Raw genomic sequence first — 22,544 nt, forward strand, 5'->3', positions numbered from 1 at the left:
TTTCTTTTGGTGGTATCGCCACTGCTGTTTTTATTTTTTGCGCTAGAAACAAAAAAAAGACTGACAATTTTGGAAAAAAAACTATATTTTTTACTTTCTGTTATAAAACATATCCAATAAAAAATGTAAAACTTTCTTCATAAATTTAGGCCAATATGTATTCTGCTACATACATTTTTGGTATAAAATTATTGATTTACGCAAAAGTTATCACATCTACACACTATGGGATATTTTTGGGGGATTTTTATTTTTAATAGTAATGGTGTTAATCAGCAGCTTATAGCGGGACTGCGATATTGCGGCGGACAAATCGGACACCTGACACTTTTGACACTTTTTGGGGAACATTGACATTAATACAGTGATCAGTGCAAAAAATATGCGCTGGTAGTGTTATAGGCCTTTGCGCTACTTAGGAGTAAATGGAAAGGGGGAACTGAATATGTGTATAAAAATAGTGTGCGTGTTCACAAGTGCTGCAAAATGGAAGCGTACACAATAACACCAAGATTAATATATATAGAATTTCACGCAAAAGTGAAAAAAAAATTTTTTTTTTAAATAATGTAATGTCTAAATTTGCGCAGACGTGGGCTTGCTGGTCTCACTTTCGAACTACGGAAAGATACTCCTCCCTGATGAGCCTTACTACCCCTAATGGTTCTGATGGACGATAAATAGTAACACAAATAGTAACATTGTTATATTTGACTTCTCCCTGATAGACTATATTCCGGCTCTACCATTGAGAACCTCGAAACACCTTTTACAAGGCCCCAGAGGGGACTCCTGCAGGACGGGGGTCCCCGAGGCAAACCTTCCCCTGATGTGGGGGGGCCGAGAAGGTGACGCCTCTGGACTACTCCCGCCCTCCCCTACCTCCCCTACCCCTGCTAGTCACCTGACCCTCCCCAACACCTCTTCCCTCGTCACTGTCCCTAGTATACCCACCCCTCCCCCCTCGTAGACGACCGACCCCCCCCCCCCTCCCCCCAAGACTGACCCACCTTGAACGACCGATACATCTCCTTATCATTCGAACCTGTCAATGACAGGTGACAACATTCTCATGCTCAGGACCTCAGATCTCAGATGCAGCGAACCAGCTCACAGACATTGCAGGTCAGCTTCCGCCGAATAAGGGTGATTGATCTTCCTTCCCTTACTGTGGAAGACAGGGCCCAACAACCACACGCTTTCTGCTTTGTAGTAAACACCATCATTCAGCGGAGTTACAGCCAGTTGCTGGAATATTGTTAAAACCTGCTTGTAACACATGCTCAGTCAGATTTATCCTGTATTAGAGTAGGATTACACACGTCACCGGTTCATTTATTGTATACTGTACATTTCTGTATCGGTTTTGCCTCTTTGTTGTTTTTATCTCGAAAATCTCTAATAAAAATTTTTTTCATGGAAAAAAAAATAAAAATAATGTAATGTCTAGAAGGATGAGAGTTCTCAGAGAAGGGAAAAAAATAAAAAAAATGTAATGCCTAGAAGGATGAGAGTTTTTTTTTTTTTTTTTCTCTTCTGTGAGAACTCTCATCCTTCTAGGCATTCCATTATTTTAAAGTTTTTTATTTTTTTTACTTTTGCGTGAAATTCTATATATATTAATATATAAAAAAATATGCACTGTCACTATAATAATGACACTGGCAGGGAAGGGGTTAACATCCGGGGCAATTGATGGGTTAAATGTGTTCTTAACGTGTTTTGTCAGTGTGTGGGAGATGCTTTTACTATAGGAAGGCAAAGATCCATGTTCCTGCTTTGGATCAAAGCCTTACCTACTGACACAACAACAATCTGCCTTGTTTATATAGGCAGATCGCCATTCTGGCTCTCTGCCTAACGATTGGCGGGTACTGGCCCCAGACCCAGAAGTGCAGGATCATGTACTGGGTACATGATCCTGCTCAAGAGTGCTGCCTTGCCAGTGTATATGTACAGTATATGGTTGGCAAGTGGTTAAAATAATCACATGTTGCTTTGTAACCTGAAATGAAGACACACAGCTTTTGTTTTATCCAGCTGTATTTACTCAGTGCAACTTATAACATCCAAGTAAAAGATATAACACCAACATGTGAAAAAAAAAAAAAAAAAAAAAAGATCACCCCTACTAAAAATTACTCAATCAGGTGTAGCTTATCACCTTCGACAATGGCGCACAAGACCTTATAACTTTCAGCTGTGGACATTTTGGTTAGCTCAGCATAAAAAAGCTTTCCTGGAGCATTTCAGTCTCTGTTAGAGCAACTGAAGCAAACAATCAACTATGGGTAGCAAGGCACTGTCAAAATATCTCTGGGATAAAGTTATGGACAGGCAACAGCCAAGGTTGTGGTTAGGAGATGGATAAAAAAAAAAAAAAAAATTCAAACGCTTTGTCAATGACTAGAAGCACAGTGACGTCTATTCTTAAAAAGTGAAAGGTATTTGGGACAACACAGACCCTCCTAGGATCAGGACAAAGAGTGGTCATTGTGTGTGCATGTGACAACAATGTCACAAATTCTCCACATATGTCATTTGTATGGGATGCTTGCAAGAAAAAAGCCACTCCTCAAGAAAGGCCATATGCAGTCATGACTGAGCTTTGCCTTGAAGATTCTGAGGCAACATGGAAAACGGTGTTATGGTCAGATGAGACTAAAATTTTATTATTTGGCCTCAACACCAAACAATATGGCTCCAAAACAGCTTCCCATCCAAATAACACCATTCCTACAGTAAAGCATGGAGGTGATAATATCCTGGTACGGGGGTGTTTCTCTGTAGCAGAAACTGGAGCACTTGTCAGGATAGAAGCAAAAATAGATGAGGCAAATACCGTCAAATTCTTGAGGAAAATCTGCCGCCCTCTGCCAGAAAGTTGACATGACTGACCCAAAACGCACAGCAAAAACGATCACAAAGTAGTTCAAGGAAAACAAGGTGCATGGCCTAGTCAGAGCCCAGACTTTAACCCCAAATACAGGAGGCCCATGTGAAAGATGCCATAAAGTTGTATTACATCTAAAAGATGCAGATAGTGGTGCTATAGACAAAATACCTGTAGTTACTGACCCTGGAGAAATGCAACAGTGTGCGGTAATGGGCTGGCCACTTCTGTCCTGAGAGCGTGTCTTGCAGCATCATAGTACATGGTCAGGTCACATATGTAGCATGTTGTTGTAGTTTAGTTGATATAGCCATGTGTCATAGAGGTCAGGTTTCTTTTCCGCCTGCAGGGTAGTTGTGTAACAGCCCTGAAAATGTCAGTTTATTTTGCAACATGATTATATATGTGGGTGGGTGACTTTACCTCAACAGTTACAAAGGTGTGGTGCTTTGTCACAGCATGGTCACTAAGTATGGATGTCACAGAATGAGGTCCTGTCAACCTTTCAGTTCTGTCTATGTTTTATAAAAAAAAAAAGACAAGTAATTTACATTCCTTCCTTGCTTGATATCCACTGAGAGCAGGTAACCCCCAAACATATATCAAGTTAAATTATCCCATGCAACTGTCTGTAAATCAGGACAATGTACTGTGTTTATAGCTGGAACAGAAATATAAAACTGTGAATATGCACAAAGGTATAAGAACATTTCCTATGTGAAGGCTCCGTAGTTATTTTTGACCTTTTAGTTCACGTTGGATCACAAACTCTTTTCAGTGAGAGGAGATATTTGTGTATTCTGTAGAGAGCCAGTCGGTAATGACTTGTCATTGTCCAATTTCATTTTGCCTGTCAACAAAAAATAAAGAATAACCACATTGCTGATATCATCCATTTTATATTCTCCTTCAACTAACCTTCTGGCCTGACATTTAAGAGAGATTTCTACAATCTGAAACAGACATTTGTGCTTTGTAGACATGATTCTCTTACACTGGAGACAGATGCAGCCATATAAACAACAAACTGTCTTTGATGGTGATTGGTGCTAATTTTTGTAGTCTTCAATGACAGCTGAAGAACATTTATTACATCATTTTTTCAAACCTGCTCATTTTCCTGGAGTATATTATTTACATTGGCTGAACATTAATGTCCACATTGTCTTGTTGCATGTAGGGCCCTCTATATATAAAGGCAAGAAGGGAATTTTTCCCAGGCCTGCTAACAACCTTCCCTTTTATATTTTAGAGTTCCAAGATCACCTGAGTTAAATAGATAGAAAAAGCAATCCTACTGCACATTTATATGCTACGATGATACCTACAGGCTCCCATACCAGTACCGTTTTTGCCAGCATTATGCCAAATTCAAGAATTGCTTGCCTTAAGAATACTTCTGATTTTTGAACATATTCATGCTATTTAAATTTAGGCTTTCAGTTAAATCTTCAGAATCCCTTTTTCCACTCTTATCTGTAGAAAAAAAGACAAGATTGTCTCCACTGATTAATAGGGTCGAGGAGGAGAATGTGGTGCATCCTATTGTGGTCCTTATGGGTCATGCTTCCTTTATCTTGATAAATATTACTTCAGTAAGGATTTATTCAAACTTGCAGCAAAACAAAAAGGGTTAGAGATAGCCTTTGGACACTCAGTGCATGCTTTGTGCTGTTAAAGGTGGGCTTACAGAACGCCATCAAACCTCAATGTTGCACATTTGGTTTGGACATGGTAGCATAGATAATAAAGGGTCACTAATAAGATATATCTTGGTTGAAAAAACATGAAGATCGACAGATGTTTCTGGAATTGTGGTCAGCATGGGGACGTCTGCACATCTAGTGGTCATGCCCGCAGTTGACAGGATTTTGGTTAAGGGTTTTTGGCTTGTAGATGTAGGCTGGCTCTCTTACATTGCCCTGTACCGGGCCTTTTTGCACCTCAGCCGAAATTGACTACGTGCCTTTTTATTTCTGCTAAGTGGACCATTGCTCATGCCTGGAAGACTGCATCTTTTGCTCTTCAAGGAGTGAAAACCCGGATGACTGCCATGATGGTTAATGTGCAGATTATTCTGAAGGACTCGCATTCCAAGTTCCTTAACGTTTGTGAACTTAGGGGGGCTATTCCTTTCCATCTCTGCCTCCGACTTGCTATGGTTGTTTTATAATTTTTGCCTACGCTGATCCCGAGTCCGTGGTGCCTTTTTACCCCTTGGTCCTTCTCTCCCTTTTTTCTTTTCCCTCCATTTCCCTTTCCCATGCCTAGTTTTCCCTTTTTCTTCCTAATTGACCTATTTTGATGGGGACTGTTGCCCCTTAGACCACAGCCTAGCGATGATGGGGATATTTGCTCTAATGGTCCTCCTTAGCTTTGGTTAGAATTTTGTTGTTTTGACAATCCATAATGCTTACATGTGCCTGCTTTCATATAGCCCCTGTGTGGGCAAATCCAGAGCTTATGTTTTACCTGAAAACTACAATAAACATATTGAAACAGAAACAGCAGCAAGGTGAGAATGGGCTTCTAATTGTTAGTGTGCATGCATGCCATGCTACAAAAACAACTTATGTAGTGCTAATGCAGTAAATATATGGAAATATAAGAAGTGTGTACTCTTTGAACCCAGAGGCCAACTATATTTTTTATTGGCGGGAAAGTTTGTCTACAGTTAAAACTTAAGACATCCCTATCTGACAATTACCATCTAAAGGACAATGTAAGTTACTCCTTTTTGAATGGAAAAAGTGTGAAATATATTGACCATACTTTCTTGTGTTTCCACAGTCGTCCTGCTCCTCCCAGGAGAAGCTGCACCAGTTACCGTATCAACCAACGCCTGATGAACTCCATTTTCTGTCCAAACATTTCTGCACAGAGAGCATTGCCAGCGATGAAAGATGCCGGAACACTCCGCTGCGACCTCGCTCTAGGAGTCTCAGGTGTGTTGTCTGCCGCTGTCAGAGAGAAAAAAAATCAATCGGAATTACATTTACTCTTGTACCAAACATGAAATGTGATCTTAAAATAATCAACCTGTGTATAGAAAGTGCCTGCATAATTTTTATGGCTGACTGGGAAAAAAAAATCTACATTTTCATGAAGAAATACACCACATGCAAGCCATTGTATGCTAGTAATGTGACTCTTATTAGGTTTGTTATTGAAAAACATGGGTGTTCCAAGCCATTAAGCCGAACTAATGGCTTCTATTTTAAATTTAAAAATCCTGACTACTTTATTGTCAGTATTCGCCAAACAATCACCTCCGTCAGTGGGGGTTTTATCAAGGCAAAATCTACCCTTTGGTCACAGTTCAGATTTTGGTGGATGCTGGGGAGTTCGTTTTCCTACTATCTTTTGGCATGATTCTGATAGTGAGATTTAGCCACTGAGAACCAGCCTCAGTCCTCTTAAACTTCACATCAGAAGGTCCTATGGTGTGCTGCCCTCCCCACTCTAAAGTCAATGTGCTGTAACATAAATGATTAATCCAGAGTGAAGAAAAATAGTTAACACTGCCCTTGCCTGCAATCTTTTTTTTTTTTTTTTCTCCCCCTGGTTCTTCTCTCGTCAAGCCTGTGGTCTTTCTGTGCTCATCCTTTTTGTTCTCTAACCTAACTATTTTATCTTAAAGCAGAACTTCACCAAAAAGGGGATGTTGTGCTCATTCTGCCCCCCTTAAATAATTGGCTTTTTTTTTCTTTTCTTTTTTTGGAAGGGGGAACCAGTTAACAGGTTTTCACAGATACCCACTCCCACTTCCATCATGGCAATATGAGAAGAGTATCTTGAGATGTTCTGTTAATTACAATAACCAATCAAAATTAAGACCAGTATAGGGTTTATTTAGTAGGCTGCCAATTCTCACCACCTTCTATAAAAAAAATACTAGTCTCCTCACTGTCTCTAGGCAATGATACTTTCTAAATCATTGATCACATACAAGCCTGCAGCTAGAGAAGTCAGAGGAAAGATCTAAATACTTGTACAGTATATACTATTTTGTTGAAGGTAGTCAAACACATGAAGGTTAATGTCAATGGTTGCTCTGAATAACTGTACACCTCAGATCTATATACTTTTTGATTGCCATAAGGTACGGCTTTTATTAATCAGTATGATGATCATAAAGCCACACAGTTTAGAAAAGTCTACAAATATTTAGCAGTAGGAGAATTGTATATTCCCTGTGTGTGTAGATATATGCATTTAATACTTGACATTTTATTCAGGACAATTGTACAAGCAGAAATGCCCACTATCCAGGAATTATAGAGTAGCATTCAGCAATTCGGAGATGTCAGAATAATAAAGGATTTCTGTTAACTGGGTGGTTACTGTGAGCCACACCTACATTTCTCCATTCTTTGTTCATGCAAAATCCCTGCTTAGAAGTTGTATTGACCTGTGATTTGTCTTTTCTTGGCAGCCCTGGACGTACACCTGCATGCTGGGACCATGAAATCATCATGATGAATCATGTGTACAAAGAACGGTTCCCTAAGGTAATCCTGTGTAATGCACTAACTTGGCCCAATGGCTTACTCTAAAGCAGTGGTTTTAAGCTATCGTTCTATGGCCCCTTTGTATCCTTAAAAGGATCACCAGTGACCCTTGGTGAACAGGCAGGGTACAGAATAAAAACCATCTTCAAATATAAATTATGCACGTTAATTTTTTTATTTATCCTCGGGGTATACCTTCTACAGTGGTGTCTTCTGTATTTTGCTGAGTGCAGTTCACAAAAAATCCTTTTCTGGTACAATAGTTTTTATTGTAAAAAAACTGAACAGCGTTACAACTATTCACACACGCAGGGGCACAACATGTAAGGCTTCATGCACACGAGACGCAGATGCAAACGCTGCTGGACACATGTTGAAACCGGCGTTTAGAAACGCGCGTTTTGCCGCGATTTTTACCGCGATTTAGCGGCGTTTTACCGCGTTTTACCGCGTTTGCGTCTAGAAGCGTTTAGTTAAGCTAACATCATAGACCCTCCCCAGCTCAAAAATTAACTATTTCAGCAATTTTGTGAGACCAGAGTGAGTAGCAGCAGCTGTGAGAGCTGCAGTGTACTTGTATTTAGCGTGTCACTTGCCACGGCACCTGCCACAAGTTGTGGATTGTCCACTTGCCACGTGACTTGCCACATCACCTGCCACGTCACTTGCCATGTCATCTGCCACAAGTTGTGGATTGTCCAACTGCCACGTCACCTGCCACAAGTTGTGGATTGTCCACTTGCCACGTGACTTGCCACATCACCTGCCACGTCACTTGCCACGTCACCTGCCACAAGTTTTGGATTGTCCACTTGCCACGTCACTTGCCACGTCACTTGCCACAAGTTGGGGATTGTCCACTTGCCACATCACCTGCCACAAGTTGTGGATTGTCAACTTGCCACGTCACTTGCCACATCACCTGCCACGTCACTTGCCACGAGATGTGGATTGTCCACTTTCCACGTCATCTGCCATGCCACCTGCCACAAGCTGTGGATTGTCCACTTGCCATGTCACCAGCCACATCACCTGCCACAAGTTGTGGATTGTCCACTTGCCACGTGACTTGCCACATCACCTGCCACGTCACTTGCCACATCACCTGCCACAAGTTGTGGATTGTCTACTTGCCACGTCCCTTGCCACATCACCTGCCACGTCACTTGCCACGTCACCTGCCACAAGTTGTGGATTGTCCACTTGCCACGTGACTTGCCACATCACCTGCCACGTCACTTGCCACGTCACCTGCCACAAGTTTTGGATTGTCCACTTGCCACGTCACTTGCCACGTCACTTGCCACAAGTTGGGGATTGTCCACTTGCCACATCACCTGCCACAAGTTGTGGATTGTCCACTTGCCACGTCACTTGCCACATCACCTGCCACGTCACTTGCCACGAGATGTGGATTGTCCACTTTCCACGTCATCTGCCATGCCACCTGCCACAAGCTGTGGATTGTCCACTTGCCACGTCACCAGCCACATCACCTGCCACAAGTTGTGGATTGTCCACTTGCCACGTGACTTGCCACATCACCTGCCACGTCACTTGCCACATCACCTGCCACAAGTTGTGGATTGTCTACTTGCCACGTCACTTGCCACATCACCTGCCACGTCACTTGCCACGTCACCTGCCACAAGTTGTGGATTGTCCACTTGCCACGTCACCTGCCACGTCACCTGCCACAAGTTGTGGATTGTCCACTTGCCACGTCACTTGCCACGTCACCTGCCACAAGTTGGGGATTGTCCACATCACCTGCCATGTCACTTGCCACATCACCTGCCACAAGTTGTGGATTGTCCACTTGCCACGTCACTTGCCACATCACCTGCCACGTCACTTGCCACAAGATGTGGATTGTCCACTTTCCATGTCACCTGCCATGCCACCTGCCACAAGTTGTGGATTGTCCACTTGCCACGTCACCAGCCACATCACCTGCCACAAGTTGTGGATTGTCCACTTGCCACGTGACTTGCCACATCACCTGCCACGTCACTTGCCACATCACCTGCCACAAGTTGTGGATTGTCCACTTGCCACGTCCCTTGCCACGTCCCCTGCCACGTCACTTGCCACAAGTGGATTGTCCACTTGCCACATCACTTGCCACATCACCTGGCACAAGTTGTGGATTGTCCACTTGCCACGTCCCTTGCCACGTCCCCTGCCATGTCACCTGCCACAAGTGGATTGTCTCCTTGCCACGTCACCTGCCACGTCACCTGCCACAAGTTGTGGATTGTCCACTTGCCACGTCACTTGCCACGTCACCTGCCACAAGTTAGGGATTGTCCACATCACCTGCCACGTCACTTGCCACATCACCTGCCACAAGTTGTGGATTGTCCACTTGCCACGTCACTTGCCACATCACCTGCCACGTCACTTGCCACAAGATGTGGATTGTCCACTTTCCATGTCACCTGCCATGCCACCTGCCACAAGTTGTGGATTGTCCACTTGCCACGTCACCAGCCACATCACCTGCCACAAGTTGTGGATTTCCACTTGCCACGTGACTTGCCACATCACCTGCCACATCACTTGCCACGTCACCTGTCACAAGTTGTGGATTGTCCACTTTCCACATCACTTGCCACCTGCCATGTCACTTGCCACAAGCTGTGGATTGTCCACTTGCCACGTCACCTGCCACAAGTTTTGGATTGTCCACTTGCCACGTCACTTGCCACGTCAGCTGCCACGTCACTTGCCACAAGTTGTGGATTGTCCACTTGCCACGTCACCTGCCACAAGTTTTGGATTGTCCACTTGCCACGTCACTTGCCACGTCAGCTGCCACGTCACTTGCCACAAGTTGTGGATTGTCCACTTGCCACGTCACTTGCCACATCACCTGCCACGTCACTTGCCACGAGATGTGGATTGTCCACTTGCCACGTCACTTGCCACGTCACCTGCCACGTCACTTGCCACGTCACCTGCCACAAGTTTTTGATTGTCCACTTGCCACGTCACTTGCCACGTCAGTTGCCACGTCACTTGCCACAAGATGTGGATTGTCCACCTGCCACATCACCTGCCACATCACTTGCCACATCACCTGCCACGTCACCTGCCACAAGTTGTGGATTGTCCACTTGCCACGTCCCTTGCCACGTCCCTTGCCACGTCCCCTGCAACGTCACCTGCCACAAGTGGATTGTCCACTTGCCACATCACTTGCCACATCACCTGCCACAAGTTGTGGATTGTCCACTTGCCACGTCCCTTGCCACGTCCCCTGCCACGTCACCTGCCACAAGTGGATTGTCCACTTGCCACATCACTTGCCACATCACCTGCCACAAGTTGTGGATTGTCCACTTGCCACGTCACCTGACACAAGTTGTGGATTGTCCACTTGTCACATCACCTGCCACATCACTTGCCACATCACCTGCCACGTCACCTGCCACAAGTTGTGGATTGTCCACTTGCCACGTCCCTTGCCACGTCCCTTGCCACGTCCCCTGCAACGTCACCTGCCACAAGTGGATTGTCCACTTGCCACATCACTTGCCACATCACCTGCCACAAGTTGTGGATGGTCCACTTGCCACGTCCCTTGCCACGTCCCCTGCCACGTCACCTGCCACAAGTGGATTGTCCACTTGCCACATCACTTGCCACATCACCTGCCACAAGTTGTGGATTGTCCACTTGCCACGTCACCTGACACAAGTTGTGGATTGTCCACTCGCCACGTCACTTGCCACATCCCCTGCCACAAGTGGATTGTCCACTTGCCACGTCACTTGCCACGTCCCCTGCCACAAGTGGATTGTCCACTTGCCACGTCACATGCCAGTCACCTGCCACAAGTTGTTGATTTTCCACTTGCCACGTCACCTGCCAGATCACTTGCCGCGTCCCCTGCCAGGTCACTTGCCACGTCACCTGCCACAAGTTGTGGATTGTCCACTTTCCACGTTACTTGCCACTTCACCTGCCACGTCACTTGCCACAAGTTGTGGATTGTCCACTTGCCACATCACTTGCCACCTGCCATGTCACTTGCCACAAGTTGTGGATTGTCCACTTGCCACGTCACTTGCCACCTGCCATGTCACTTGCCACAAGTTGTGGATTGTCCACTTGCAATTGCAATTGTTTAAAATATTTTTCTAATGGTTTTTCATCATTTGCAATCATTTTTGAGATTTTTATTGTAAAAAAAAAAGGTCACCTTTAAAAACGCATATAAACGCAAACGCGGCTAAACGCGGTAGCGGCGTTTTGCCGCGTTTTACCGCGTTTTGCCGCGTTTTGCGTCTGAAACGTGGAAATTTTTGTTTCTGAACGCATTTTTTTGCTTCTGGAAAAACGAGACTAAACGCAACTGCATAAAAACGGAAAAAAACGAGACTGTGTGCATGGACACATAGGATAACATTGAATGAGTTCAGGGGCAGTTGAAAAAACTGTCCAACTGCATCTGAACGCGCGTTTAACTGCGTCTCGTGTGCATGAGGCCTAAGACATGACATAGACATGGGCAAGAAAACATATGATCAGTCAACTTTTTCAAATAATGACTGTCCACTGAGTGACCTAGGGGTTCAAACTGCAGGTCCACATATGTCGCCTAGGCACAAAGGGAGGCCATGTTTCGGGTGCACTAGTTTGTGTCAAGGGAAGGAGTGTGAGTAGATTCAGTGTACACCCCCGGCGGGGGTCGGGATGAGTGGAGAGAGATGAGAGGGAAAAGCACAAAGAGATTGACCTAGCAGCATTATCCACAAGTCAACAAAATGGTCTAGGTCTAGGGACTTAGGGCTGTACTATAGTAAAGAGGGACCAAGGGAGGCTATGTGTCTGGCCTTAGTTCACAAAGAATATTTTTAACGAAGGCTATCCTTCTTGCATCATAATAAATCTTCTCAAACACACTTACAGACGGCTCTACTTTTGTGTCCTCAGAGTCACCATTTGTCATCTGTATTAATCTAAATTTTCAAACCTACAATGTTATCATAGTGCAGTCTCATCCACCAAAGAGTGTTTGATGATTCGCTGTCCCCCTCTCACTCAGGTTGTGAGGCCATCCTGTGTCTTGACTAAACTCAGTGCTGATACTGAAGAAAAACAACATACAGGGATATACAATGTAATGCTGACATACAATCACACACATAGGTTGGACTTGATGGACTTGTGTCTTTTTTCAACCTTGCCTACTATGTAAATATGTATTAGGATAGCATGAAAAAATTGTAATGGCTGTGTTAATTTACTGCTACTGGTCCTCTAACAGCCTGGACAGAGTTATCAGCACAAGCAAAAGACTGGTCAGCCTCCACAAATGCCTTGCAAGCCCTATCAATTTCTCATCAGGGAGAGAAAACAAATAAATAGAGGCATATACACCCATCTGGGGTATTATTATACCAGCTTGGTTGATTCAGATTCTTACAAATGCTCAATTCTGTAAGGTATTGCTTTTGAATACCTAATTAATTTTGTTATTAAAATATTCTGAAATAAAATGAGTTCCTTCCTATATTTTCTAATGTGGTAAAATTAGCTGACATCTGAAATGTGGTTGTTATGGGCAACGCAGATTAATCTTTTTGCATCCTTTTATTATACATGTCCTGGGCAGTTTTAACGCAGGATGACAACTTTGATATAATTATACTGTTCCGGTCTCAGTAGACTTTAATCTCATCTGCTGTTCAAATCTGCAGCTAGTCTGTTCTACAGTATCGTTGATGTTGACAGCATTGCATATGAGACTTCTAAAAGAGTTTATTTTCCTCAGGCCACGGCTCAGATGGAGGAGAGGCTTCGGGAGATTATAACCAACTACGATCCTGACAGCGTGCTTCCACTTGCAGATGGTGTGCTCAGCTTCACCCACCATCAGATTGTAGAGCTGGCTCGAGATTGCCTGGACAAATCCCACCAGGGCCTCATCACCTCAAGATACTTCTTGGAACTGCAGCAAAAGTTAGAGAAGTTATTACAAGAGGTACAACTTTGCGGTGACTAGGCCTTGTTTTAATGGGTGATAACCTCCTAAAAAGGAAGGTACCTGTGTTAAATTCAGCACATTTGTGGTCATATATAAATCCGCCTGCTGTTTAATAAGTGTTACAACAAGCAACATTGACACAAAGGGCCATTTTGTAAAACCTTACCACAGCCATACTACTGCTTTTTGAAAGACTTTGACAGGTCATGTGATAGGTCTCTCCTATCTAGGATTTTTTTTCTACAGCCTTATGCAAAGAACACCCTGCAGGACAAGTACGGCTCCATACTGTGCTCTGCCTTTTGCAATGTTGGGTAATAAGAGTGGTCCTGACTGTGAGGAGAGCCGTGTCCTCTCTCTGTTTTAAATAGGCCCTGAGAATTTCTAGCCATTTAGGTGCTTCAGTCAATGTATTTGCTCTCACAAGGGAAAAAAATATCACATGTATAGCTTGTCAGCTATATCAGCAGGCTGTGGCTTGGATCTCTATAATTACTGACTGTAAGATCATAAATCACTCTTGAAATAAGTAATTATGGGTCAGATTGCAGGTTTTGGATATATGCATCTCAGTTTTGTAAGGAAGTGGGTGGACATAGGGAGAAAAAGAATAACTTCTAACTGCTGCTTGGGTGTTTGGCATCACAATAGGTTTTTTAGCAATGCTTGTGATGCTGCCACGTGAGAAGGGAGAGATTGGGTATTGCATTGCAGTTGGCTACATCCTTTGTAAGCATTCCCTTTCTTCAGTTTGTTTCTACTAACTTGACGTTAATTGTTAAGGTTCAGGTATAGAAGGATGTTGATAGTTAAATCTGATTCATTGTTTATATTACTTCATGTAGACATCCTTATGACCAATTTGTTGGGAAAATTCTTCTTTTTGCAAAGAGTACAGTAAACTGACCATTTTTAGCACATTTATGAAGAATGAGACCTGTGGACAAAAGCTGTATCAAATGCTATTGCGTCTGTTTTCAGAAAGAATAGAGGGCTTGTTTGAAGAGAAGAGATCCTGTCATGTCTAGCTCCAGTGATAGGAAGCCAGAAGTGAGGGAAAATCTCCCTAAAGGGATCACGCAAAGCTGCAAAAACTTGACAAAAGGTTCTAACCCTGGGTCGCTTTATTGGACCCTAAAGCCTAGTATATATGAGCCAAATGTCAGCTGGCATTGGCCGGTTCCATAAAAACCAGCTGACATTTGGCCTGTGTGTATGGCAGCTGGATTCTGTCGAAGGCTTATGATCAAAAAAGCTTTCCCGACCAGCTCCCAGTCAACGCTCTCCGTCAATGGCCTCCCCTGTCGAAACACAATAGCTCAGTAGGGGAGATCGCTGTACTAACATCGGACAGATAGTACAGTGGCTCCCAACTGAGCTTTTTTTTTTTTTTTTTTTTAAACCTACTGGGTTGAATGGAAAAAAAAAATAGTGGTGTGCATGGGGCTTTAGAGAAATCCGTATTGGCAGTAGTTAGGCTACTGTCTCTGTGTATGGTACAATTTGTAACTGAACATCTTCCTCTCTTGTTCCCAATTTCCTATGTTTTTACCAAGGTGTAGGCATATGTAGCACTCAGCCAGTAATTCATAGACCTAACCATGTAGAGTTGATTTTTTTTTTTTTTTTGCCCATACTGAGCAGATGGCTTTTAGATACATTTTCCTCAGGTTATCCATATACGGTAGTTATACCCTGGGGAAAACATATTATAAACTCTAAATTATAGAGTTAGTATACAGAATTATTATAGATCTAGAAATAATTGTATTTCAGATATCCTTTCCTGCATTTTTTTTATTTTATTTTTTGCCCCTTACGATCTTTGGTGTTCATTTTCTCAGTGCAATCTTAAACATATATTACAAATGAAAGAAAATAATAGATGGTATCTAACAAAGAGCAAATAAACATCCCTTCCATCTTCATTACACTTCCCAGACACTTGGATGTTTAATTAGGATATCTGTCTTTGCCTTGGTTTAGGTTGAGCTGTTCTTCGTATTCATTTTGAAACTAAAGAAAGCCTGAACATTTTCCATCCTCTGACCATTGTAGAGAGTTTAGTTTGATTCCAGCAATTTCATACTTAATGATGATAAATTAGATTCTGCTTCTTGAGGCCGAGCTGTGAAACAGTAATTCATTTTTTTTCTTGTTCTGTGTTATATCCAGAGATTTTAAACAATACATAACTTTTATCTTCAAGAAATATTTCTTCTGCAATGTAAGTCTGGCCATGTGCCAATCATTTTCTTCATCCAACCTGAGGATTGAAGGAAAGAAAATGACTTGATTCCACCATGCACACATTCAATGTGGATGGGGGAATCTCTCCCGCAGTACTATTGTATTTTGACAGCGGGGAGACTTCAGTAATACACTCATCAGCGATATTGGCTATAGCTGGCAGGGCTGATCGAGATTTTTTTTTGTGCAGGCTGTTTGTATACTATATGACCAATAGATCGACATGTGTACAACCAGCCTGCCCATACATAGATTGAAATTCGGGTGGTCCCTGCAAAGTCAGCTGAATTACGATCCATGTATGGCCAGCTTAAGCAATAATTGGATACCTAGACAAAGTCTGAGATAGTTGGCAGTGATATTGAAAGCTGCAGAAGAAAAGTTAAATCTGGAATCTGGGCAACATCTACTTTGTCTTTAGCCCCAAGCATTCCCTTTTGTGTGTGCCGCACAACTCACATTGTTTGCAGAGGCCTACCAGTGTGATATTTGGAAACAGTCAGGATATGTATGGCAGTGGCTATTTCTGATCTATTGGTAAAGGCTTGTCATTCACTTTTTTGCTGCACTACAGAAGCTGTTGCTAACCTTAAGCAAGTATACAGGCAATGAAATCAGAATTCCCAAAGTGAATGCTAGTTCTAGATCAGTGACTCAAGCATAGTAAAAGGGTATTTCAAGGAAAAAAAAATATTAAAAATCTCTGCTATACAGGCACATTTCCCTATGTTCCATCCTTTTAAACACACAAGTACAGAAAAAACTGTTGATGTGATAGAAATGTAATGTCGTTTTTGGTTCCAAATATGTATTGAGCTATAAAGAACACAAACCTCTCCTCGTCTTCCTTCTTCCATAATCCCGCGTATAAAAGAGCGGAATGTCCGACAGAAAAAGTTTGACGGAAGCTTTTCATCGTATATTCCGATCGTGTGTATGCCTCATCGGATTTTTTTAGGAAAATTCAGACGAACCTAGAAATAGAACATGTTTTAAATATTTCCGAAGGAACCAATTCCTATCGGGAAAACCGGTCGTCTGTATGCTTTTCTGACGGACCAAAAACGACGCATGCTCTGCAGCAAGCACGAGACGGCGGCTATTGGCTACTAGCTATTGAAATTCCTTTTTCTAGTCCTGTTGTACGTGTTGTACGTCGCATTCTTAACGATCGGACTTTGGTGTGATCGTGTGTACGTAAAACAGTTTCAGCAGAATGCCGTTGGAAAAACCTTCGGAGTTTATTCCGATGTGAAAACCGGTCATGTGTACGTGGCATAGCACTTCCTTGTGTCCAGGCAGTGATCATGTCAAGGTGTCACTTTGCAATACCACTGGCAAAATCAACAGATTTTTTATTTTTTTGCAACAGTTCTAACAAAAGTAGACCAAGAGGAAGCAAATATGTGAAGGTTACACATATATTATTGGTGTTCTTTTTTGCTAGGTTCAGTATAGTATAAGAAACTGATCATACAGTGTTCTGTATGTTCTCACAGCAAACAAAATAAAATCATTTCAAAAGGTACATAAATGTTTCTTTATTTTATATAAATATTATTTTTTTCTGTAATTTTCATAGGCTCAAGAACGATCAGAAAGTGGGGAAATGGCTTATATCAAACAATTGGCCCAGAAAATCTTAATCGTTATTGCACGCCCAGCAAGGTTACTGGAATGCTTGGTAAGCATCTGGATTTCTAATATGTTTTTGTCTATTATACCAGCTGTTTGTAACAATATTGTTCAAGCTGTGAGGAAATAGTTTTGCCTCATACAGGCTCCTCTCATAGAAAACTCTGTTCCAAAATATAAATAATTGTACTTTCACTACTCCACTGTAAGAATAAAAATAATAGTAGCGCAGTGATGGTCAACTTACTAGATATTGGGAGCCTCAGGCGTGACTCCTGAAATCCCGAAGGGACGGAACATCATTTTCTGTGTGTCATAATGCTATGTTAGAGAAAACTTTCAAATACTGCAGTCATACTAGAGTAGATAGTCTGAGATCTCAGATATGCTACCAGAGTGGTTGAGTACATATTACATAAGACTGCCTGAGATCATAGCCATTTTATTTCCTTTATAAGTCAATGTGCACACACTTGAGGACTTTGCATATTCCTTACAAATTACTGGTACCACATTTCATATTCTTGAGCCTGAAGGCCTCACAAAAAATACTAAAGGGCTGCAGGTTTTTGCACCAGGCTAGTAGAGGGAGCACGGTAATTTTTGTTGTCTGCTGCAATGATGTGTTACTGTGCCCTGATGTGTTACCAGCCAAGTACTGTAGGTTGTGTATGTTCACTCCTTGGAAGACCTTAAATTAAATGAAATAAAGGGAATCTAATGACTTTTTACATAGCATATCCAAGTGAATGTTTATATTTCAAATAAATAATGCTGTTAATGTGTTTGTTTATTGCAAAAAAGAGAAAAACTGCTCTATTTCTCTACAGTATAATACTTGGCTGCAGCAACTCTGATGTGAGCTACACACAGTCCCAATAACAACCCTATATAGAGTTGCGCTAAATATCCATTAGATACTAATGAAAAAATAATTATTGATGGAAAATAAATATATATATATATTTATATATATATAATAAAGTGTAAAGTCCAAATTGTGATGAAACAAAGTCCTTTAAGCGAGACGCACACCGTCTGTCACCAAAAAGTGCTTGATCCTTTGTTAACACCTCTACCTTAAAGAGTTCCTACTTACAAGCTTGCACAGACCTCCTATTACAGAAGGTCAGTAACGCTTGTGGCTCAGAACCCAGCCAGGCCCTTTGTCCAGGGGTGGGTTTTTGTTGGAGTATAGAGATCCACCCTCAAGATGACTCAATCACAGAAGATCCTCCAACGAGATATAAACTCACCATAGTATAAAATCCTTAAAAGTTTTATTCATAGCAAGAAAAGATTGCACTTACAACAAGGAGCTTTAAATTCGCATTGGTAATAAACAAGCCAGCTGGCTTTTTGTAGCAACCCCTCCTTCCCAGATATAAGAGGCACGGTGAAGTCAGCTCCATCGTCTCCACGTGTTTTGTCACACACTGATGTCATTCTTGTTACCTTTTATTAAAGTATGTAATTGGCAGCCATCTGAAAATGTGAATATAAGCTTCACATTATTACACGATTTGTGTACCTAATGAAAATTGTTTTTTTGCAGTTATTAATGTAGCTCTATCAAATTTCCATAGAACAGCAAAGCATAAGTAAATCTAAACAAAAATGTAATCTATTGTGGCTTATCAGTCCTTAGATTTGACAACGTCATTAGTTATTTTCAGGGTTAAAACATTTTCAGCAAAATTTGTCCATCTTGCCAGCAATGTCAAGTGTCTTACGTGAACATAACAGAAAGCACAGTGTTATATTTCTTCTGTGCTCTACTAATTCAATCGCTACTGCCATAGATGCAGTATAGGAGTGAACAAAGCCACCCAAGGACTGGAAATGTATTTTTTGCAAAATTAAAAAGGGAAAAATAAAGGGAAAAAGTCTTTAAAAAAAGAAAACTAAATCTAGAACTTTATCTAAAGACTAGTAAACTGCAATATATTTTTTGGTTTTGGGATTACATGCTCTTTAATTTGAGAAAAGGAAGTGTCAGCCTCAGTAAGCTTTAGGGGACATTCTTGTGAAATCAGTGCCTTGATTAGCTTCTGGATTTCTCAGATGGTGGGTGTCCATTGGAAAGAAAGAGATACACATTCAAGTCCTAAACTAAGCAGGAATACATTGCTTTGATTCAATGACGCTATATCTGTAGGTTGATGGAACATGCTGCTTGTAAAGTCTCCATTATAAATTAAGTCTAATAACAAGACAGTACATCTTGGTGTTGGAATTTAATCATGTAAGAGGCTGAATATTAAATAACAGTAGGTATTATTAATCTTTGGAATGTATGCACATTTTAATGTATGTATTTATATTAATTATACCAGGAATTTGATCCTGAGGAATTTTATTACCTCTTGGAAGCAGCTGAAGGCCATGCTAAAGAAGGACAAGGCATTAAAACAGATATACCCAGATATATAATAAGTCAGCTGGGACTGAACAAGGATCCCCTTGAAGGTGAGTTGAATATTAATTAAAAACGTTTAGTAATGCAACCCAGCTTACGATTCTGTGAAGTGAATATTATCGTGAAGAGCTGAGGGAGAAGGGGAGATCTCTGTACTTCTAAAGATTTTCACACACAACTTCCAGGTAGTGCCAACGGTGGGGTGTGGCTTAATCTCTATTGGAACATTTTCAGTGCACCAAGGGAGGGCTAGGAGTGGTATAGTGGAGGCCGCTTGTTCCATCACCATCCATTGCTTGACTGGGCTGTGGCAGTACCAGTATGTGACTCTGGTTAGATGACAGGCTGCTTGATAGCATGCAAAGTCTGGTAGAGCTACACCCCCAAGGAGTTTAGGAAGACATGTGTGTTTAAATTTTTAAGTCCCACCTAATGTTTCTGGTAATTGTAGTTCAGAAAAACCTGGAAAGCCACACATTGCAAGCATCTGATTCAAAGCATTTCTATGTGTGTGTTAACACTGATACTAAGGTTTTTCTTTACAATTGTAAAACATTGTAAAAACATGGGTAGATGCTTTTGTAACTTTATAAGTGATCAATAAAAGTCTTGTATTGCAGTGAAATGGCAAGCAGTGTGAAATAGTTGGATGAAAAGCCAATAGCTAATCTTGTTTCTGGAGCCTTAGATAGTTTATGAACAGCATTGGGATTCCACAACTGTTGTTGAACAAAATGACTTTAAAATGATCTTCTTTTTTTTTTTTTGTTATTAGCTGAGCATTATTACCTTCAGTAGTAGAGCAGGAGAGCAGAGCTTCATCTCTTATCTGCTAAATTGTTGCCTTTTTCATGTTTGCAAACATACACTGAAGGGTATCCACGCTGGTAGCTCAAGACCTGAACCAGCGGCAGCTGCCTTCGTGATGACCAAATATTCCTAATAGAGTAGTCACGCATGAATTACTGGCTGATAAAAGCACATGAATAGACTGTGCCTTGAAAGCAGGACCACAGAAGATTCATCATAGGATAGATACCGGTACATTTCTCAGCTGTTCCCTAGAGGAAGATTCCTTTTTTTTTTTCTCCCCGTGGTGTCTAAATTGTCGTCTTTACCTCTTTTCTCTGCCTCCGAAATGCTACTCTTTAGAAATGGATGAAATCAATGACATAAAATAGGCAGATGTTTATTGGCATTTAGATGAGTTTTAAAAATCTCTTCAGGCGTTTCAAAATGGTTCCTGGGATTCTTGCTTTAAGTGCTGACTCCGGGATTCATTCCATTAATACCCACTGTTTGCAGAAATTATGTCTTTCCAAGATAGCTGATATGGGGCAAGCTTTCTCTTTTGAAACTGGATTTTATTTTTATTTTTTTTTACCTTTTGTACTGTGATATTGGCTGTTTATTTTCGGAAGCAATGTCAATAATAGTAAGATCTTTAGAGATTGTATTAAAAGCTCTTTAACAAACGCTTTCCCTTTCTTTCTACGAAGAAGGCATGTCAGACACCAAAGTGGTGCATTAGATCTGATTTGACACGTTTGCTAGGCAGATACAATTAGATGTCATTTAAGGCCATATGTAGTGTCTGAGTTTGCCAGCCTAGAAAAAAAATACCCACCCCTAGCTTTATAGTTCTGTATCCAGGGCTAGGTTTACCACAATGGCACTCATGGGCCACTGTCTTAGGCAACAGGGTCATAGGGGGCAACAGCAAGCCTCATTATTTACACATGTTTTTCTTCCTCTACAGCAATGTTTCTTAACTTTGTCCTCACGTACCCCCAACAGGTCATGTTTACAGGCTTTCCATAATTTTGCACAGGTGATTTGATCACTTTCACTGCCTTAGTAATTACCACAGCCATTTCATCTGAGGGACATTCTGAAAACATGACCTGTTGGGGGTACTTGAGGACAGAATTTGAGAAACCATGCTCTACAGTGCTTCCTCAGCACATGACATTTTTTTTTACAGCCTGAATCAAACTGAAACTGTTCTGAATACAGAGGTTAGGTTTTAGAACCTCTGACGGGTTTTTATTGCTATGTGAGACTGCATTGGGAAATTTTTCCTTTATTTCCCCGTGATACCAGGACATAAAATAGGGGGTGGAGTTACTAGGGATATAAAAACTCCCATAAACTTTCTAAACATTCTATGCTTTGTAAAAAAAAAAAAAGACAGTATTTCTTTCTGTTTCTATCATTTCCTGTGCCTCTGATCTAATTTTGAAACCCCGGGCTATAGCCCTATCTGGGAGCCCAGGGTCATCTCCACTCCAGTCCCTGAGGGATTAGCCAGTTCTACAGTTCCAGTTTACATTTGGCAACATTTCGGACTACAGGTCCTATGTTCTTGTGCAGATCAGGGACACCTCAAGGCCTGTGTGGCCTCCATCTCAGGGAGACTCCCTACACATACACATCATTTTTATTTACACAAGTGCACAGTCAGCTAGTACCTTTTACTTCCTGTCGCACATGACAGCACAACAATCCTTGGATATTTTGGGCTCCTGCTGCCTCTGACTGGTCACATGACCTGCACAGTACAGCTAAAAGTTACTGGTTCCGAGTACCTCTGATAAGTTACTCTAACTACACAAAACAGATCAAGTGCAAGGGAAATGGGTCAGAAGGTCTTACCAGCTCACACTTCGATGACAGCCCAGGGGGGTCTGTACCATCTCTCCTTACAATCCTGATTATGATATTCCGGACCACTGTCCGCATTTTTAGACACTGCCCTCTTCAGAGGTTTCTCTAGTTCCTTCAGGCACACCCCATCCTCCTGTGTATCCAGGGTAGAATGTCAAATATCCAGAATGAAAC

General features: G+C 41.8%; 1 protein-coding gene across 6 annotated transcripts in view; it reads left to right on the plus strand.

The window, feature by feature from the left end:
• The window catches only part of MAST4 (microtubule associated serine/threonine kinase family member 4), an 831,319-nt gene that overhangs the window by 712,480 nt on the left and 96,295 nt on the right, over positions 1-22,544 (plus strand). For all 6 annotated transcript variants that reach the window (XM_077462654.1, XM_077462655.1, XM_077462658.1 and 3 more), the window contains 5 exons: positions 5,684-5,838; positions 7,329-7,404; positions 13,187-13,396; positions 17,232-17,333; positions 19,621-19,753. In XM_077462654.1, the coding sequence (XP_077318780.1) occupies positions 5,684-5,838; positions 7,329-7,404; positions 13,187-13,396; positions 17,232-17,333; positions 19,621-19,753 (676 nt within the window). The remainder of the gene's footprint in view (positions 1-5,683; positions 5,839-7,328; positions 7,405-13,186; positions 13,397-17,231; positions 17,334-19,620; positions 19,754-22,544) is intronic.

The sequence above is a fragment of the Lithobates pipiens genome, unplaced genomic scaffold (genome assembly GCF_037356315.1).
Source record: "Lithobates pipiens isolate NorthernLeopardFrog02 unplaced genomic scaffold, aLitPip1_a1.2 Scaffold_3, whole genome shotgun sequence".
Lineage (NCBI taxonomy): Eukaryota > Metazoa > Chordata > Amphibia > Anura > Ranidae > Lithobates > Lithobates pipiens.